The 18237-nt window shown below is 30.3% G+C and overlaps 2 protein-coding genes across 2 annotated transcripts in view; both read left to right on the plus strand.

The window, feature by feature from the left end:
• LOC106688972 (Inositol 1,4,5-triphosphate kinase 2) overlaps nucleotides 1-18237 on the plus strand; it is a 96654-nt gene that overhangs the window by 27230 nt on the left and 51187 nt on the right. The window lies entirely within an intron of this gene.
• LOC106688974 (proton-coupled zinc antiporter SLC30A1-like) lies at nucleotides 14054-15516 on the plus strand. Its single transcript, XM_014433695.3, has one exon. The coding sequence runs from the start codon at nucleotides 14259-14261 to the stop codon at nucleotides 15393-15395; it is 1137 nt and encodes a 378-aa protein (XP_014289181.1). The 5' UTR covers nucleotides 14054-14258; the 3' UTR covers nucleotides 15396-15516.

Raw genomic sequence — 18237 nt, forward strand, 5'->3', positions numbered from 1 at the left:
AAATTTTAAAATATGAAAATTACCGTTTACCAAAACACGTAACACAACTTTGTATTATATTTGGAAACATAAAGATTTGCTGTTCTCTTTTACTTAGCAGTTGCATGTAAATTACATTATAAAAATTTGAAAATATGAAAATTACCGTTTACCAAAACTTTTAACATAAAAAGGAGATTTTGAATCTATAGAAAATCAAATGTATTCAGTAAAGCTAAAGGAAATTGAAAAAAAGACTTAATTATTACTGTAATGGGCGCTATCATTTGCTTTATAAAAAACTTGACTTTAATATTAGAAACATAAATAATGAAAACTCGATTGCATTCATTCAGGGTTTTAGACTAGAGGTGAGATTATTAATTTAAACTGTAAACCTTAGTTTAGTCCTTAAGGACATAATATACACGCCCTATCGGTGATAGTATGGAGGATGAAAACATGCTTCATTACTAAGGCAGGTGTTCTGTTTTAGATTCATGATCATGATCATCATAATCAATCCTCTTGAACCACATTGAGCAGTGTGAGCAGGAAGCTTGTAGAGCCCTCTTCAGCTCTGCCTGTCTTCTGCAAGTCGCCTTCTGTCATTTCATTGAATTCCTCTTCTCTGGAAGTCGCTTTTTACCTCATCTTCCCATTTCCTTCTAGGCCGTCGTTTTTCTTTCTTGTCCTCTACTTTGGCTTGATAGGCCTCGCTAGTTATCCTCCTCGGTTCCATTCACAGAAGATGTCCCAGCCGACGATTCTCTTCTATCACTTCGTTGGCCGGCTTAATATTGAGGTTCGAGCTGATGGTGGTGTTGCGTACTCTGTCTCTTCTTGTTTTTCCCTCAATCTTTTGAAGGAATCTCATTTCTGACACTTGTATCCTTTATTGATGCTTCTTCGTCAGCGTCCATGATTCTGAAGAATATGTCAAAATGGGGGAAAAAAAAGTCGATCTGAAAATGGCTCCTTTTGTTTTCTTTTTCACCTCTCGCCTGTTTAGAAAATTTCTCTTAACTGCTTCAAACATCCTGCTTGCAGCAGCGAGATTAGCTCAATCACCTCTGAATCGATATATCATTAAGGTGCGCCCCCAGGTATTTGAAGTGTTCTACTTGTTCGAGGATGTCTTCTCCGACTCTCATGTCGCGCATATTCCCCCTAGACTTCTTCCCAACTGTCATTACTTTTGTTTTTCCAGGGTCGATAACCATATTATTCTTTCACAGTTATTCTTTTAATATATTAATATTGTACTGCAGATTCCTGTCAGTGTCCGAGAAAATAACGACGTCATCGGCGAATGCCAGTAATGAGCTGTTCACGGGTTGGCATATCGCAGGTAGAATTTCCGCATTTTTTCTTTAGCCCTTCGAATTGCTGAGTCCATTACTAGAATAAACAAAAGTGGACTGAGATTGCAACCTTCCCGGATTCCGATTGTTGTTACTATTTCCTGTGAAGTGCAGTTGGCAAATCTTACTACGTTTCTTGTTTTCTTGTACAGACTCTCAAGCGGCAGTACATGGCCATGATCGATCCCTTTTTCTCTCAAGGCCTCCAAGATACCAGGATTTCTTGACCGATCGAAGGTTTTAAATTCATACAGACGAAAATATTTAGGTGCACGTATATGGACAAAAAAAAAGTAGATATAATCAATATTTTAAATTGTAAATGTTTGAATAAGCAATTTTAGTATGTGAAATGTACTTTGAATTTTTTATTTTTTAATCATTTATTTATTGTTATTTACAACTGTATAACATGTATACAACTAGTAAATTTGCTGTAGGTGACATAGTGACATGATCCAAACACGTGGAGAATCTACCCACTGATAGAACTCCAATAATATTTCTAGAGGGGAAGATCTCGAGACCATCTTCTTTTCAGACGCCTAGGAGGATTGTTAGGTAGTGAAGGAGAAGTCAAGTTAGAAATAAGTGGATTTGAGTAGTTGGGAAGTTTTCCATGCAAGAATTGGTATCTGGTTTTGGCCAAATCGGCAACATATGGGACATTGAGGTCATGATGGATGACTTGATTTGTGACAAAGTAAGGAGCATTAAGGATTTTACGAAGGATTTTGGACTGTAAGGATTGGATTCGGGAGGAATTTGATGGTTTAGTGGAGCCCCGAAGCTCACCTCCGTATGTCCAGATAGGCCTTATAATAGCCAACTTTGAATTATAAAAAAAATTTAACAGCAGAGTTCATTTATAACTAAATTAAAAGAGTACGACCAGGAATTGATTAGCCATCGAAAATCTCCCCTGACGGTGTTTAACCATGTCAGTATTGTGTATATGTATAATATAGTATGGAATATTTATATAAAATTGTTCTGTAAAGATATATTATATTTTATTCTATTTCTATATTAATTTCAAAACAGAAAGTAAAACAATTTTTTTATGAACATTTTTTATTTGAAATAAATATCTATTTGAAAAAATAAATTATCACTTTCATAGAAATTTCCTAATATCGGTCCATGAAATTACGTTTCTGATTCGTCAGCCAGTAATTATTTCACATTTTTTTGAAAAGTATTTTAGAGTTCTGATGTTTTTTGTTTTTTTCTGTATGATTTTATGAGTGTTACATTATTTCATAATTTACTTTTTTTACATGGATTCACTTTGCTACACCATACTTATTTTTATAAGTGTTCTATGCAAGACGTTTGTCCTCTAGGTTGCGGGTATGTTAATCAGGGATGAGTTGAACCTTATAGAAGGATATTGAAGAACAAAATTGTTTTATGAATGTGATATTCCTCCTAAAAATTTGTTTAGTGGATGAAACATTCCTCGTTTTACACTCCCCTTCCCTTTTCCATTAATAGTAACTATTGTCCCCGCAAGAAATCTCTCAACATTGGAAGTGTCATCTGAAACCGTTACACGATTATCGGTGGGATTGGTCCAAATTAAAGTAAAATATATGATGGGAAGCTTCTCACTTCAGCTTGGGCAAATGGGAAACCAAGTCGGCATTCGTCTTATTATTTTTAATGAGCACGGCTTTGATCTGATGTGCCAACTAACGGTAGCCGATCTAACTTTGTCAGGAAAAAATACCCAAAAGGTTATTTTTCTCACTTTTAATGAACGACTGATTTTCGCTAAAAAGGAATAAAAAAAGAGAAAAAGTTGGGCTTAACGACTTCCCTTAAAGAAAAAAAATATATATCGGTTCCTCTCCGCATGATTTAATAAGGTGTAAAAAATATCTTTTCCAGTTCAATGAAGGAAAGACCTGAATTAAAAATAGAACATGACTTCCGTCGTATTAATTCGACGCTGGCATTCGCCCTCCATCCACGCATACAAATAACTCTACTTGCGTCACTTGAACTAGAATTAGTCTTCAAAAATATAAAATATTAAAATCAAAATTAAATTATAAATACTGTGTAAATAATTATGAACTATTAAAACTATAAAATGACCTAATAACCCTTTTACCAGTCTTAAAATGCACACCCTTTGTCTCTTTATATATTATTCGTGAGTAACTTAACCTACCATTCAAAGGTGCCACAAAACTATTTGATGAAAATAATCTTAAAAATTAAATGCTTACACCAGATCTTATGTTCTATACTAACTATGTTAGTGTGATGTTACCATATAAATTTGCATAAAAATATATATATTTTTATTATATTCAATACAGCAAATGAGATTTTCTCTATCTTAATTACAACACAGATCAAACGAAAAAAAAATTGTGATTATATTTTAAGGATTAGATTTTTATTCCACACCTCAAATGATAACCGAATTCTTCATTTATTATTTATAAAGTTTGCTTTTTTTAGAAACTAGAAAGACCTAAATAAAAGTTTCAAAACTACGTGCCTGATAAAATAGTATTTTTGTTTTTTTAGTTGATGAATTTTGCCAGAATTTTTAACCAAAGAGAGCCCACTAGGATCATTGCTTTTCAAAATATAACTCTTCAAACTCTGACCATTTTCGAAATGACTTTGACTTTAAAGTAAAAAATAATTCCTTCTAATCTTCTAATATTGTAAAAAATGCTCTACGGGAACAATCACGTGAAATGAATTATAAGTAAAGTTTTTGAACTTTAAGAGAATTTTTAGGCTCAATGGTTCTCTTAAAATTCTACCCTTGAAACTTGAAAAAGTTGAATTTGAGAAAAAATAGTAAAAAAAAAAGTTTAAGTTGTGATTAATAATTGTTTATTGAATTAATAAAAAATGATAACCAGGTGTATTGATTTTGTTTTTATGACTCGAGTGTTCCATTATGGATTGCAAATTGAGAATGTCAAATTAATTTCTGGGTGCTACTGTGGAATGAATATTGACTGACCCAGGTGAGAATCGAACCCACTAACTCTTGAATCAAGCACTCTGGAACCCTAGCTCCGACGTTCTCAGCTATCACTGCCTCTACTTATTTCAATTTAAATAAATTATTCCCAGTCTCTATAAAGTTTGTATAATACAAGGTGTTTCTCAGGAATACATAGGTAGTACACAGGGTACAGGAGTACCCACCTATCTATTCACGGATGATAAAACAGAATAAATAATTATCTTCCACAGCCGGACTCGAACGTGGACCATAAAGAAAGAAGTGCCTTACTTACTGTGCTGACGCTCCTTTAGTTTTTTTAATCTAAGAATAAAAATGTTCAAAAGAGATTATAACTATTAAAAAAAAATTAAATTAAATCTGTACCGCTATAATCCATGAAGGGTTAGGGGTGCATTACTTTGTAAGAAAGTACTAGTACTCGACCAACGGTTGTGCTAGGAGGTGATTTGGTCAGAATCACACTCGACTGGCAGGCTTTTACCCAATTAAGGGTAACCACTTTATGAGGCTAGATGGACCCCGGAGGGCTTCCGAACCCACGTAGCTGATTCTCGGTTACAATGAACAGAAAATAATTATCTGCCACTGCCGGATTCGAATCAGGGTCCTTAGAGTTAATAACACAGTGCCTTACCAATGAGCTACCCACTCCCGATTTTATGTATTATATCTTCTTATTTATTTTCCAGTAAGCTTTCTGTTGCATATCCATGGGCCAGAGATAATTAGACTTTGTCATTTGAAAATTATTTATTCAATTAACGTTTCGGTATTCTATTTTTCATCATTAAAGCTTCATGTTTGTTAGAACAGAGACTTATGTTAGTGGAATTAGGGAGAATAAGCATATCCTGATAATATCTAGTTCCATGTGTGTTTTGAATATGTGATAAAAATGCTGGAACTACAAAAAAATAGGAACTACGTACGTTTAGGTTTGAAGATGGAAATATCACCACTAAAAGCTGAATAAAAATGTCCTAAATTTTTGAATTTCACAAACACTCACCTATACAATAAAATTTCACCAAAGTCAATAGTTAAAAAAAAAAATCTGTTATTGTCAGTTTCTATAAAAAAATAACAAAACGATTAGTTTTATCATTTAACCTTATATATTCCATAATAAACTCCCTAACCACCGAAACCCACTCGTTTCTAACCTTGCTTCCTCTTCCATTCTTGGCAATCCTCGGAGGCGCCTGAAAAGAAGATGGCCTCGTGACCTTATATTGTAAAATGTTTTTAGAGTTCTACTACTGGGTAGTTTCTCTACATCCTGTATCATATCATTATGTCATTATGATCAAATTTACTGGTTGTATTTTTTTATACAGTTGTAAATATCAATAAATAAATAAAAAAACCTTATATATTCCTGAAAAACTATTCAAAAAAGTGGTGTTGTCCAACTGTATTGGGTGGCTAAATACAGGACACATTTTTACCCAGTCAGACAATGATTTTAAAATTCTTATAATATATAGGATATTTATAATGTTTAGTAAATTTATAATATATAATAGTATAACCTGATTTTTTTTTGTTTTATCATTTTTGTTCTTTATATATATTCATTTTTTCCTTATTATTCTGCATTCCCCCCCTCCATTATTTATCTATATATCTAATTATGTTTCTTCATTAACCCAATACATCTTTCCCTTTTTAAATAAAATGGGAATATACACCCATAAAAAGTATGATATTTTCGCCCATAAGTACTATTCAATTAAAATCTATTAAAAAAACTCAACAATTACGTACAAGGATGTATCTATTTGAATACGGTCAAATACAGACAATAAATATAAATAAAAAAAAAAAGTAAATATTTAAAAAAAATTAAAGTAATGTATATAAAATATAATGGATAAAAATGATTTATAAAAACAGTAATGAGTATATAAAGAAAAGTAATTAATAGACATAAAAAAGTATTAAATATTAAAAATTTGGGGAAAAAAATTATATTAAGTATGGAATATACGCATGCCTTCCTTCTTCTAAGTGAACCCTATCCTCACCTGTGTCCATTCCTAGGGAGTTAAGAATCATATTTCTGCCACCTTATTACCTGTTGTCTATCATCATATACCTACACCTTACTACCTGGATATCGACACCTAGTTTCTTCATGAACCTCCTAGATGTGCTATTTCTGCTTTAAATTTTGTTTTAAGAACTTAGGAGGTTTAGTTGCTTTCACTTTTTATTGTTTATTTATTTTTTTCGAAATGGGGAAGTGCATTCTAAATCGATAAAACCGATTGAAATAAATTTTGCGAAAAATATCAAGCATTTCATAACTTATAGCCGCATTCGGGAAGCTCTCATCCAACGAACCAGAATAATAATCTTTAGGAAGAGAACCAGTTCCTACCGAATCTGATCTTTGAGAGTTCCAATTAACCCAAGAAAAAAACAATATTTTAAAACCCATAAAGCTCAATGTTATTCGCATTTAATCCATTTAATTTTTAAATTATACAGAGGAAGAAGATCCAAAGATTAAGGTCTTAACAGGTTTGATATTTAATCTATGGCTAATTTGTCAGGAAGTTAACATCGTTCAACACGAGGATCATCTTATCTGTACCTTCTTCCTACCAAACAACCTCTAAGGATTTGGATCCACTTTTTTTATATATATCGTTAGATTTTTTATTATGATAAACAACTTTCATGCGATTGTTTATTTTTTTAGTTGTTTTAATTTTTTATTATTAAACATTAATCTAAAAGATTAAGAAAAACATCTTTTTGAAGCACATTTTTTGATTTAATAATAACTTATCAAAATTATATTCCATACATAAGCACTCCAGATTTCTGAACGGTTTCACCTTTTTTATTGACGTTTTATAAATGTCTTCTCCTTCGCCCTGGTCACAATATTAAAAACTATTTTCAAATATACTACTGGATGGAATATTGGTAAGTATTCATAAAAATTTATTTTAAATTCTGCCACTCCCACCTTTTTTTTTCCTGAGGTCTTGTTTTTAATAATTTAATTTGAAATTTTATTTTAACTTAGTTTTTAAAAAAATAGTATAATTTACCCAATTATGAGTGAAAAATTTCATAATTTATAAATTTTTAACATTCATTTTGAAAAATAAATATTTTTTGGAATATTAAATTATTTATTGTAGATAAAAACCATGATAAAAAAATTAAGCAGAATTTTCCATAATTATTATGAATACTTAAGAGTTATTATTAACCTCTTATAATAACCTAGTTTATTGTTAATGATAGTTTCTGATAATAATTATATTATTATAATTAAAATATTTCTTGAAATTATGACTGGAGTGAAGAAGTTTGAAATATTTGTATGTATTGAGAGAGAGTAAAATTGTGATAATTTGTTATTATTATATAATTCTATACTAAAAAATGTCATTTATTTTAATCAAAAATTTTTTTTATATTGAATTTAGATTTAAATAAAATTAATTATATCCAATTAAGTCTCAAAAATCTTTATTAATACTTCAAATGTCCAACGTTTTGGACAACCTGGTCATCCTCAAGGACAATCTATTAAATACCAGCTTTTATTATAAACTTATTATTAATAAATTTAAACAATATTATTACTTATAATTAGCATACCTTTACTATAAATTTAATGCCTCACATCCAACAATAAAAAAATTGCTGGTTATTCTACTCAAATCTAATACATTTAGTTAATTAACCTATGAAACAACAAAACGATAGGAAATCATATCAATTTATTAATAAGATTACCGCATTTTTTCATTAATTATCTAATCTTACCCAATGATGATATTAAGTAATCATTTTTTTAACTGTTGATGGATTGAAATCCGAAAATTATCAAATAATAATTATGAAATGATATGAAAAATAACTTGTATTCTTTTTTGAAGTATTACATCATCTAAAGCTAGATCCTACCTCGTTAAAAAATTGTCAGAATACGCCACAAGACGTAAATATTTTTGCGTCCAGAGACAGTGACAGAGCCATGCAAAAATATTCAATCCTCGGAGAAAATATTATTGATTAACCTGTTCAGAACACGGGCAAATTTTTTAATTTATATTTACAGTTTTGTAGATTTTCTTATAGTATTCTGGTTAGATAGGGTCACTGGGTCACTGATTTAAATCAATATTTTTTAGGTTATTTTAATCCAAAAATATTAAATACTTGTATCAAAGAGCAAATTTTTGTTGCCTGCCCTCTTTGTGGATTTCATGGTTGTCATATGCCAATCAATTTGTTTTTCTTTATATAATAAAAAATAATATTGCCAATTGCGTTATATGTACATAATAAAAAAAAAACTTTTTTTTTTCTTTTTAGAATAAAAGCTAGTCGGATTCATTTGTTGTTATAATGTTCTTAGGGTTCCATTTTATAAAACCCTTCATAACGAGTTTTATAGAAATAAGAATTTATAAATTATAGGAATCAATATTTAGGAGTATTCTTTCCCTGTTCTTACATCCGTTGTTCATGTAAACATCCCTAATTCCACAGGGTTTTATACAAATCCAATGTTGCTACAACCGTTGTATAGCTTAATTGTTGTTCTTCTATTCCTTATCAATATCTTTCAGTCCTATGTCATCATTTGGGATAAATAATTGTTTAAAATACAGAAAAACTCTTCAAATGTTTTTTTTTATATCTCGTGTTCCTTTTGTTGTTTTTATAGGGCCCTAAAATACTTCCTTCATAGCTCACATAGAATATCCACTATTTTCTTCATTGTTAGGTCTTGAAATTCCACATGTCTAAAGAGAAACGAAAACTTATTGGATTATTTATATTGTTGGTTGACATTTTTTCGAACATTTGAAAATACGCCATTGAAGTGAAAGTTGTCCGAATGAGTAACTTTTTAATTATTTTCTAAGTTACAATTAATTTCATCTATAATCGAAGAAGAGTAAGATAAATATAAATGATTTTTCACGTAAACTTAATATTTTCTTGAATCCTCTATAATTATTTATAAGTAATGCACTTTGTTTGTCATAGAAAGACATTTATTATCCAATAGCTTTGTGGGTGTCATATTACAGCGTAATAGTAATATGTTTTGTAGTTTTGTAACGTTTTAAACAGTCATATATTTGCATTTGATATCGTAAAATCAAAGCAACATGGTGACGATTCTTATTTGCGTCGGGCGAGAAATGGCCGTTGTCTGCGTAGGTTGATGTTTTCAGGGATAAGTGGATGTCATTATGTTGATTTGTGAAGCCGTTTGTCTGTGAAATTTCCTGTGAATAACGCAGCCTTGATGCCTCTTACAAGGTTTATTTATACTTAGTGCACAAATGTTAATGTTTTCGGCAAATAAGCTGTCATCATCAATTTAAGTGATGATCCGGGAGCCTGGTGATACTTGTGCTTTGAAGGACTTGAGTGATTTCTGTGGCTTGATTATACTGTACCATACTAACAGCAGGAAGGATTTCTTTTGATGAAAATTTAAATTAATATTATTTAATTTAATAGTTTAATCTAAAAAAGTTCCTGTCAAGCCAAAGGAAATGTTAGTTACTACTACTTTATAGTACAAGAGCCGGTAAGAAAAAAAGGCAGTTATCTCACCCCAATTTTTTATTACTTTAATGAAAACTATGTATAATTACTAGTCAAAATTGATGAGTCTGCCAAATATAGATAGGGGGGATTAAAAATGGCGGCTGTTTCAAAACCTTAAAAAACATAATTTTTTCATTCGGAGCTCTATATCGTAAAAACTACCAACAACTCTAGAAAATCTAAGAAAACATTATTTAAAGAAGAGTAAATTTGCTAAAATATTAGCCCTAAAAGAGCTATTTACGTCCAATAGTTCTCGAGATATAGCTTTTTAAAAAGCAAAATTTCTTAAAAATCTTCTGAATGATTAGTAGTTAGTTAATTTATTTTGAGAAATATATCTCAGGAACTATGGGACGTACAGATGTCTATTAGCACTCAAATTAAAGCTAGTTTAATGGACTATAAATAAGTTTATGACCTTTACCTTCGTAGGAATAGTAGTTTTCATGATATTTGCTAAAATAAATTGATTTATAGTTGTTAGGACAATAAGTTTGATTTATGAAAAACTTTCAGAAACCATTAGACGTACAGATGTCTGCCAGCGCTCAAATTAAAGCTAGTTAAATTTAATACAAAATAGTTTATTATGTTTATCGTTGTAGGAATAGTAGTTTTTATGAAATTTGACAAAATAAACTCACAAAATATTAATTTCTAGTTGTTCGTATAAAATGTTGAATTTTTCAAAAAAATATATCTCTAGATCCATAAGACGCACGTACGTCTGCCAACACTCAAAATAAAGGAAGTTTAACTTACTGTAAAGTAGTTTATAACACTTATCTTTGAAGGGTTAGTAGTTTTTATGATATTCACATATGAATATAAATTTGGCAAATGAAAATTTGTCCGACCAACTATAAGTCAATTCATTTTAGCAAATTTCATGTAAGCTATTACTCCTACGAAGATCATCTTAAAATACTTTATAGCTCATTAAACTAGCTTTGATTTGAGTGCTAATAGACATCTGCACGTCAAATGGTTTTTGAGATATAAAGTTTTCAAAATAAATTCACTAACTACTGATCTTTCAGTACGTCCCATACAACATTTTTTATTAAATGTTGCTATTTAAAAAGGTATATCTCAAAAACTATTTAATGTAAATAACTCTTTTAAGGCTCATATTTTAGCAAATTTGCTCTTCTTTAAATGACGTACTCTTAGGTTTTCTTGTGCTGTTGCTACTTTTTGAGATATAGAGCTCCGAATGAAAAATTAGTTTTTTTTATCGCTTTGAAACAGCCACCATTTTTATTACCCCTACCTATACTTGGCAGACTTATGAATTTTGACTAGTAATTATTCATAGTTTTCATTAAAGTAATCAAAAATTGTGGTGAGATAACTGCCTTTTTTCTCCTCTTCGGCTCTATTTCTATAAGATTCTCTTGGATTACAAAGGTATAAGAAACTTCTAAAATAAAAACTTACCAGTTATAATAAAATAGATCCATTTACTCCTACCATTCTTTTTAATTTATCTTAATTATCCAACGTTTTGGCCAACTTTGGCTTTATCAAGGATAGTTTATCAATTAACAGCTTTAACCATGATCATGTCAAGGTGGTTGTGTTAGATTTAGTGATTATAATGATACATATATGAATATTACAATATATAACGTGGTTGCCACATGTGTGAAATTAAAGTAAATACAAGAAATATTACCAATATTATTATACTGCGTTTACTTGATAAAAGTAGTAGGTTTTATCTTTTAGTGGACTATTGTAATATTTAGTGATTCTAATAATACATATATAAATATTACAATATATAACATGGTTGCCACATGTGTGAAATTAAAGTATATTCAAGAAATATTACAAAGGTTCACGTTGCAGCAGCTAGGTTCGTCATGTCAGACCATAGCGGTTTTTGCGACTATAGTAATTACAGTATAGACCAACATACAGTGGCGTCACTACATTCATAATTATAAAAATTAAAAGTAATTTTTAATTCTAATTTATTATACCTTAATTTTCAATTTTGCTGGTTTATATCAGTAATAAAACGATGTTTATTTCGACAATACTATGATTTTAGACAATACAAATTATGCTTTTGAAAGAATAATGCTTGAAGCTATTCATGTCTTAGAAATTATTACTTAATTTTAATTTAGATACTAGAAATCTAAACCAGCATTTTGCAGAAATTTTGAGTAAAATTATTTTATAAGACTATATTATCAATATATTTCAAACTTTAACTATTTTTATTTAATTACCTATATCTGTCAACTATTTTATTTAATATTAATTATTTTATCCCAAATTTTGTTTACTACTTTCAATATAAATTATCAACATCATACTATTTAACCAACCCCACACTAGACATATTATTATTAAATTTCAAGCTTTCTTTTTGTCTTCTTTTTTTTATTTATTAAAAATCATAATATACCTACTTGATTATAAACAATTCCCTTAAATTCAGAAATATTAATAAATTTGAGGCAATAGTTAATAATTAAGTTTAATATTTTAAAAAAATAAAATAAACAAAAAAAGAGCTTGAAATGTAATTATAATATCCCTAATGTGATTTGAGGTGAATTTAAAAATATAGTAATTAATAAGTTAATTTGAAGATTTATTTTAAGAACATTTTCAAATTAAAGAATTAATATAATGAAATAGTTGACTAATAATAAACAGAAAATGTCGCATGGTTATTAATAATAAATATGATTTCCAATTTTAATTTGTGTTTTATAGGTTAATCGACTATTTATTTTATTTTATAATTAGACATGGGCAGAATAGCATAAAAATCCAGAATAGATCTTTTAAGCATTTTTTATTAATTTATTTTAAATGCTCCACGTTTCAGCAAATATCAGCACTATCAAGGACTTATTTTCAATTTCACAACCTCACGTAATTACTCAAAAAACCTATTCTGCCAAAGTCTAATTTAGTTAATTTTTTTAGTAATGAAACTGTATTTCAAAAGTAGGATTATAAACTATTTAATTAAAAGAAATAATATTAAATGAAACAGATTACAAGTATAGGTTAGTTGACTATGTTATATTAGATATGGGCACAATAGCCTGCACAATAGCACAATTTGATTAATGATTAATTTATTGATTAATGGTAGGCTGTGAAATTGGAACTTAAGCATACTTTAATAATTATTAATAATGATTTTAAAATTGTTGTAAAAATACAATTAATTAATAATTACAATAAAATTTTAATTAAAACTTATTATTAATGGATTGTTTTTGATAAAGGATAGGTTGGCCGAAACGTTAGAGTTTCAAAATGAATTAATAAAGAATGTTGAGGCTGATAAATACAACCAGTCTCAATGAAGAAATCAAAATATATATGTATAAAAGAAACCTATTTTATTTTTTACATTGATCTATTGAACTTTTCAAATATTTTCTTTCTTTTTTTAATATTCTCTTAAGCTTTCTTCTACCTTTTTGCATTAATAATGTTTTTAATTGTTTGTTTCTAGCCATCTGGATGGAGAAAATTGAGAAATATTGTTCAGTGGACGCCCTTCTTCCAAACATACAAAAAGCAGCGCTACCCTTGGGTGCAACTTGCCGGCCATCAAGGTAACCTATTTTCAACAATTATTTACTTATTCGATATGATATTATGTTATTATTATTTTTATTTTTTCTGTATTTTGAACAAATAGTAAGGTTTATGTGGTGTATCTTAGTAGTACACGTAAGATTTGCGCGCGTTTATTTTATTATGTTTTCGAGAAAAAACAATTTAAAAAAAGACAAAAATACCCGGTTTGTTAAATTACTCTTTTTAATACTGACGAAATGTCATTTTTATTATTTATTACTATCATTTATCTGGCTTTGTCTTTTAGCAACAATTATAAGTTTTTCGTAATTCATTGATCTAAATACTTATCGATGTTTAGTTTTCAAAATATTTATATTGTTATAATTTCATTCGTCTCGAATGACTTCAAATAAGATAGATTTATAATTTTATTTTATGTTTCTTACTGTTTTAATTACCTTATGTCTAAATATTTAGTTACTATGCTGTCTAATAGGAATGATTTTTTTATGCTGTAGGTAACATTTCATTTTTCCACATGTTAGTAACACAATAACCATAACAACGCTAATTAAGTAACTAAATTATTATCGTTAGACGAGAAAATATTTTATTTTTTTAAGGTTATCCTAAGATAAAAATATCGATATGAGGATTTCATGAAATATATTGCTATGAAGATCTCACCCATACGAATTGATCAGTCCGTGTCGTTCTCCCGTAAGTAATCACACAGCGATCCTATAATGGGTCGGTTGACGGGAAAGAAATGCCGCTTATTGTCTATGTTCGGACTGACTGCCTTCTTCTTCATGGTCGAGATATCAGTCGGATACTTCACCAACTCGATGGCTCTCCTCGCAGACAGTTTCCACATGCTCAGTGACGTCGCTGCTCTGACTATTGCTTTCCTATCCATCCGGATGTCTCCGAAAAAGTGGTCCAAGAACACTTTCGGCTGGGCGAGGGCAGAAGTATTGGGAGCGCTGGTCAACGCGGTTTTCCTGTCAGCCATGTGCTTCTCCATCCTCATTGAAGCTTTGAAGAGATTCCTCCAGGTGGAACCGATCCGCAATCCGATGCTCATTGTAGTTGTCGGTTTTATCGGCCTGTTGGTGAACATCATTGGGCTGTTCATGTTCCACCAACACGGCCATGCACGTCCCAGGGACCCTGGCTCTACTAATCAGCTCAACAACAGTAGATCGGTAGTAGGTGATGTCTGCTCTGATCGTGAGAAATCCGTTAACACAGAGCAGCTTGAGACGGTAAAGTGTCCTAATACTTCTGAACAACTGAACATGAAGGGGGTATTCTTGCACGTACTCGCAGATGCATTGGGTTCTGTTATAGTGGTTCTGTCTGCGACGATAATCTGGCTCACCGAGTGGCCATATCGGTACTACATCGACCCTGCGCTGAGTGTCATCATGGTGATTTTCATTCTCCGTTCGGTGTGGCCGCTTTTGAGGGATTCCTCGCTTATCTTGCTCCAGACAGTGCCTACGCACATCGAGGTGGATATGATCGAGAGGAAACTATTGGAGAAAGTGGACGGGGTGCTCGGTATCCACGAATTCCACATATGGCAGCTGGCTGGTGACAGGATCATTGCTTCGGCGCACATCAGATGCCGCAACCTTTCGGAGTACATGATCCTGGCCGGTAAGGTGAAGGAGTTCTTCCACAACGAGGGCATCCACTCCACAACAATTCAGCCGGAATTCACCGAAGTGGAGGACGACCTGGTTGACTGCATGCTGGACTGCCCGGACGCCTACACTTGCTCCTTCTCTACTTGCTGCGGGCGCACCAGAGAGCGCTCCCAGACCCCACCGATCCTCTGCAGGCAGCGCAGCATCTCCAACATTGTCGAGTCTTAACCTTAACTTCCAAAAAAATTGCCTGGTCTTTTGAAATGTCAATACACCTCTTGTACTATATCCAGTATACTTCATAACATTTATTTAAGTATAATAAATATATATCTCAGGTATCAATGAATGGAATGTTATTCTAACTTACCATTATCTTAATTAAATTTTAATTGACTCCTGGAGTCACCATATTTTAACATAAGGTATATACATTTTTGTTGCAACATTCTCATGATATGGACTCCTTTAATATCTGATTCTTAAAAAAATATACTAAAAAAAAGAGATTTAGGATTAAAGATATTTCATCTTTACAATAGCATACGTATTACATGATAATATAAGTAATCTTTTCTGATTGGAGATTAACTATTAATTATTCCATCTCATTTCAAAATGTAAACTTGTTTTCTTTGATAATTTTGTATGTTCTCTTGCTTAGAATATTACTCATTTATAATTTGCTTACTTTGTAAAGTTTCTAATTTATAATACGATTTTTTTTTCTAATTATGAAGGTCTCTAATCATTTAAATGTAGGGCTGATCGAGAAGATTTATGTTAAAAAGCGACCGTAAAAAAGGATAAATGAGATCCAAAACGCGAACATCTGTTTCTACTTGTAGTTGGATTGTTACTTGAAAAGAGAGTGCTCAGAGGTTTAGCATCAGAATACATTAGTGCGATAGCGGGGATGCATAAAATTAAGAGATTTTTTTTTATCTTGCTTCAGGTAGCTTTTTTTCTTTACTGAAGAAAATATCTAGAGGTTATTCTCATAGTCTTAGTGGTTTGGGTCGAATATGAATTACGCCTTTTGATTTTTAATCTATTTTTTAAAAATGATTTTTACCTCAAGAAGTATGTTATGATTCAATTTTGAAATATTTATGCAAATGTTTACATGCCTTCATAGGGTCAAATAACAGTGTTGCCTAAGAAGCGTGTTAAATTTATGGACGGTACGAAGTATAGAGTGTCAGTATAAGAGCATTCGTGTTATAATCGTATATTTCAAGAATTTTTATAATTTTGTGTTTATTAAAAATCTAAAATGAATATAATTTAAAAGACTACCATTGCGTTAGTTAAGATAAACATATCATAAAACTTTAGTAATGTTTAACTCGCACGGGGATAACACTCACGTGTGGATTTGAGGGCCACTAAGCACTTTGTAAACATTGAAATAAGTATAAATATGATTTAATATTATTTACTTAATTGCTATTTCTTATTATATATTTTGCTTTATCCATTTATTCTTCTTCTATTACTTTTTTAATAATTAAATATTTAAAAAAATAAAATACACTATTGCATAACAATAAATTAGTTTCATTTATAATTAAATTAAACACTTTATAATTATAATTATTAAGCATATTAATTATAATATTAAATCATTTATAATTATTAAACTCACCCCAATAAAACTCGGATATATTAATTAAATAAAATTATCTTAAAATATTCATTTATTTAACTATTTTTCTTTATTAATAATTAGAAACGAAACGAATTCATGGTTATTCAATTGTAGATATGGCTATTTAAAAAAACTAGTAAATTATAGAATCTGAGAGGACACCCCGAAAATTCGTAGAAGAAAATATCAAGAACCTTCGTGTTCTGATTTTTGACCTCAGGGAAATATGTGAGACTGAAAGAATTTTTATAAGGGTGAAGTTGAGAGAAGGAAGAACATTATGGAATTTATATTGTTACTAGAAAAATCTAAAAGTAATTTTTAACAGCAAACATCTAAGAAATGGTTGCGATTAGTTCCAATTAACGTTTTGACTTTTTCTTTATTTTATTATTTTTAACAAAAACTGTCTAGTGATAAAAATTAATATAGTTACATGCTAGAAATAAAGTACACGTACATAATCTGTTGACATTTTGAGTAAGTTGCTATCAGGCACCTTGCAAGGATGGCAACGTGCTCTGTGTTTGAAAGGAAAGTGGAGGATTTATCGAGAGTGCTTTATCTGTTCGGCTCGGGCCTGCTTCCAGGATATGGATGCAGTTCATAATTTACTGGTGCATATTTGCCTCTAATGCTGTATAACGGTCTTTGCCTAGAGAGGTTGTGGTGAAGCATATATTCTAAATTGTTTGTGAGACCTTGTTTGTAGACATTTAGAATTTTTTACAGTTATAACCTTTGGTTTGCACTTTAAGATTCCCCCAAAAGTTATCGAAAGCTGATTTTAATCTAAATTACATGTTTCCAGCTAAAAGAACCATTCGCATGTAAGGGCAGTGTTTAGCCTCCAAAAAACCCCTAATCTTCCTCTATTTGGGTGTCTATAATAGCTCTATAACACAATTTTTTTTATTCTCTCCCTCTAAATTTCAATGCGATACTCAAAATCTAAGAAAAGAATATTGCATAAATAATATAATCTACAAAAGTATATTCCAGTATCTATGAATCGTATATATAATTTTACAACTAGGTGTGACAATTTATCATTTGTTCAGACTTCTTAGCGACGTAAAGAAAATATTTGGGATTTTCACTCTTTGTTAAAAGTGTTTACTTTATTATATGTATGAATTGATTATACTGTTTGGTATTTTATTAAAAATGCACTTTTTCATATCTCTATTTGTTTATTCTATGCATAGTCATCTGAATTCGTAATGAACTAAAAAAAATAATTTGATCGCTCTCTCCATTCTCTCTTGAAGCCTTTTTGAAAATTTTGGAATGGAACTTTGAAAGAAAAAACCTTGGAAAAGATTTTAGATTTTATTGTATAATCCAAAGTATATAACTTGATTAGTTAAAATGTGAATTAACCTACACTTACAGCTTTGTTTTGATATAAACAAATAT

Source organism: Halyomorpha halys, unplaced genomic scaffold (genome assembly GCF_000696795.3).
Source record: "Halyomorpha halys isolate HHAL.00 unplaced genomic scaffold, Hhal_1.1 Scaffold1245.1, whole genome shotgun sequence".
Lineage (NCBI taxonomy): Eukaryota > Metazoa > Arthropoda > Insecta > Hemiptera > Pentatomidae > Halyomorpha > Halyomorpha halys.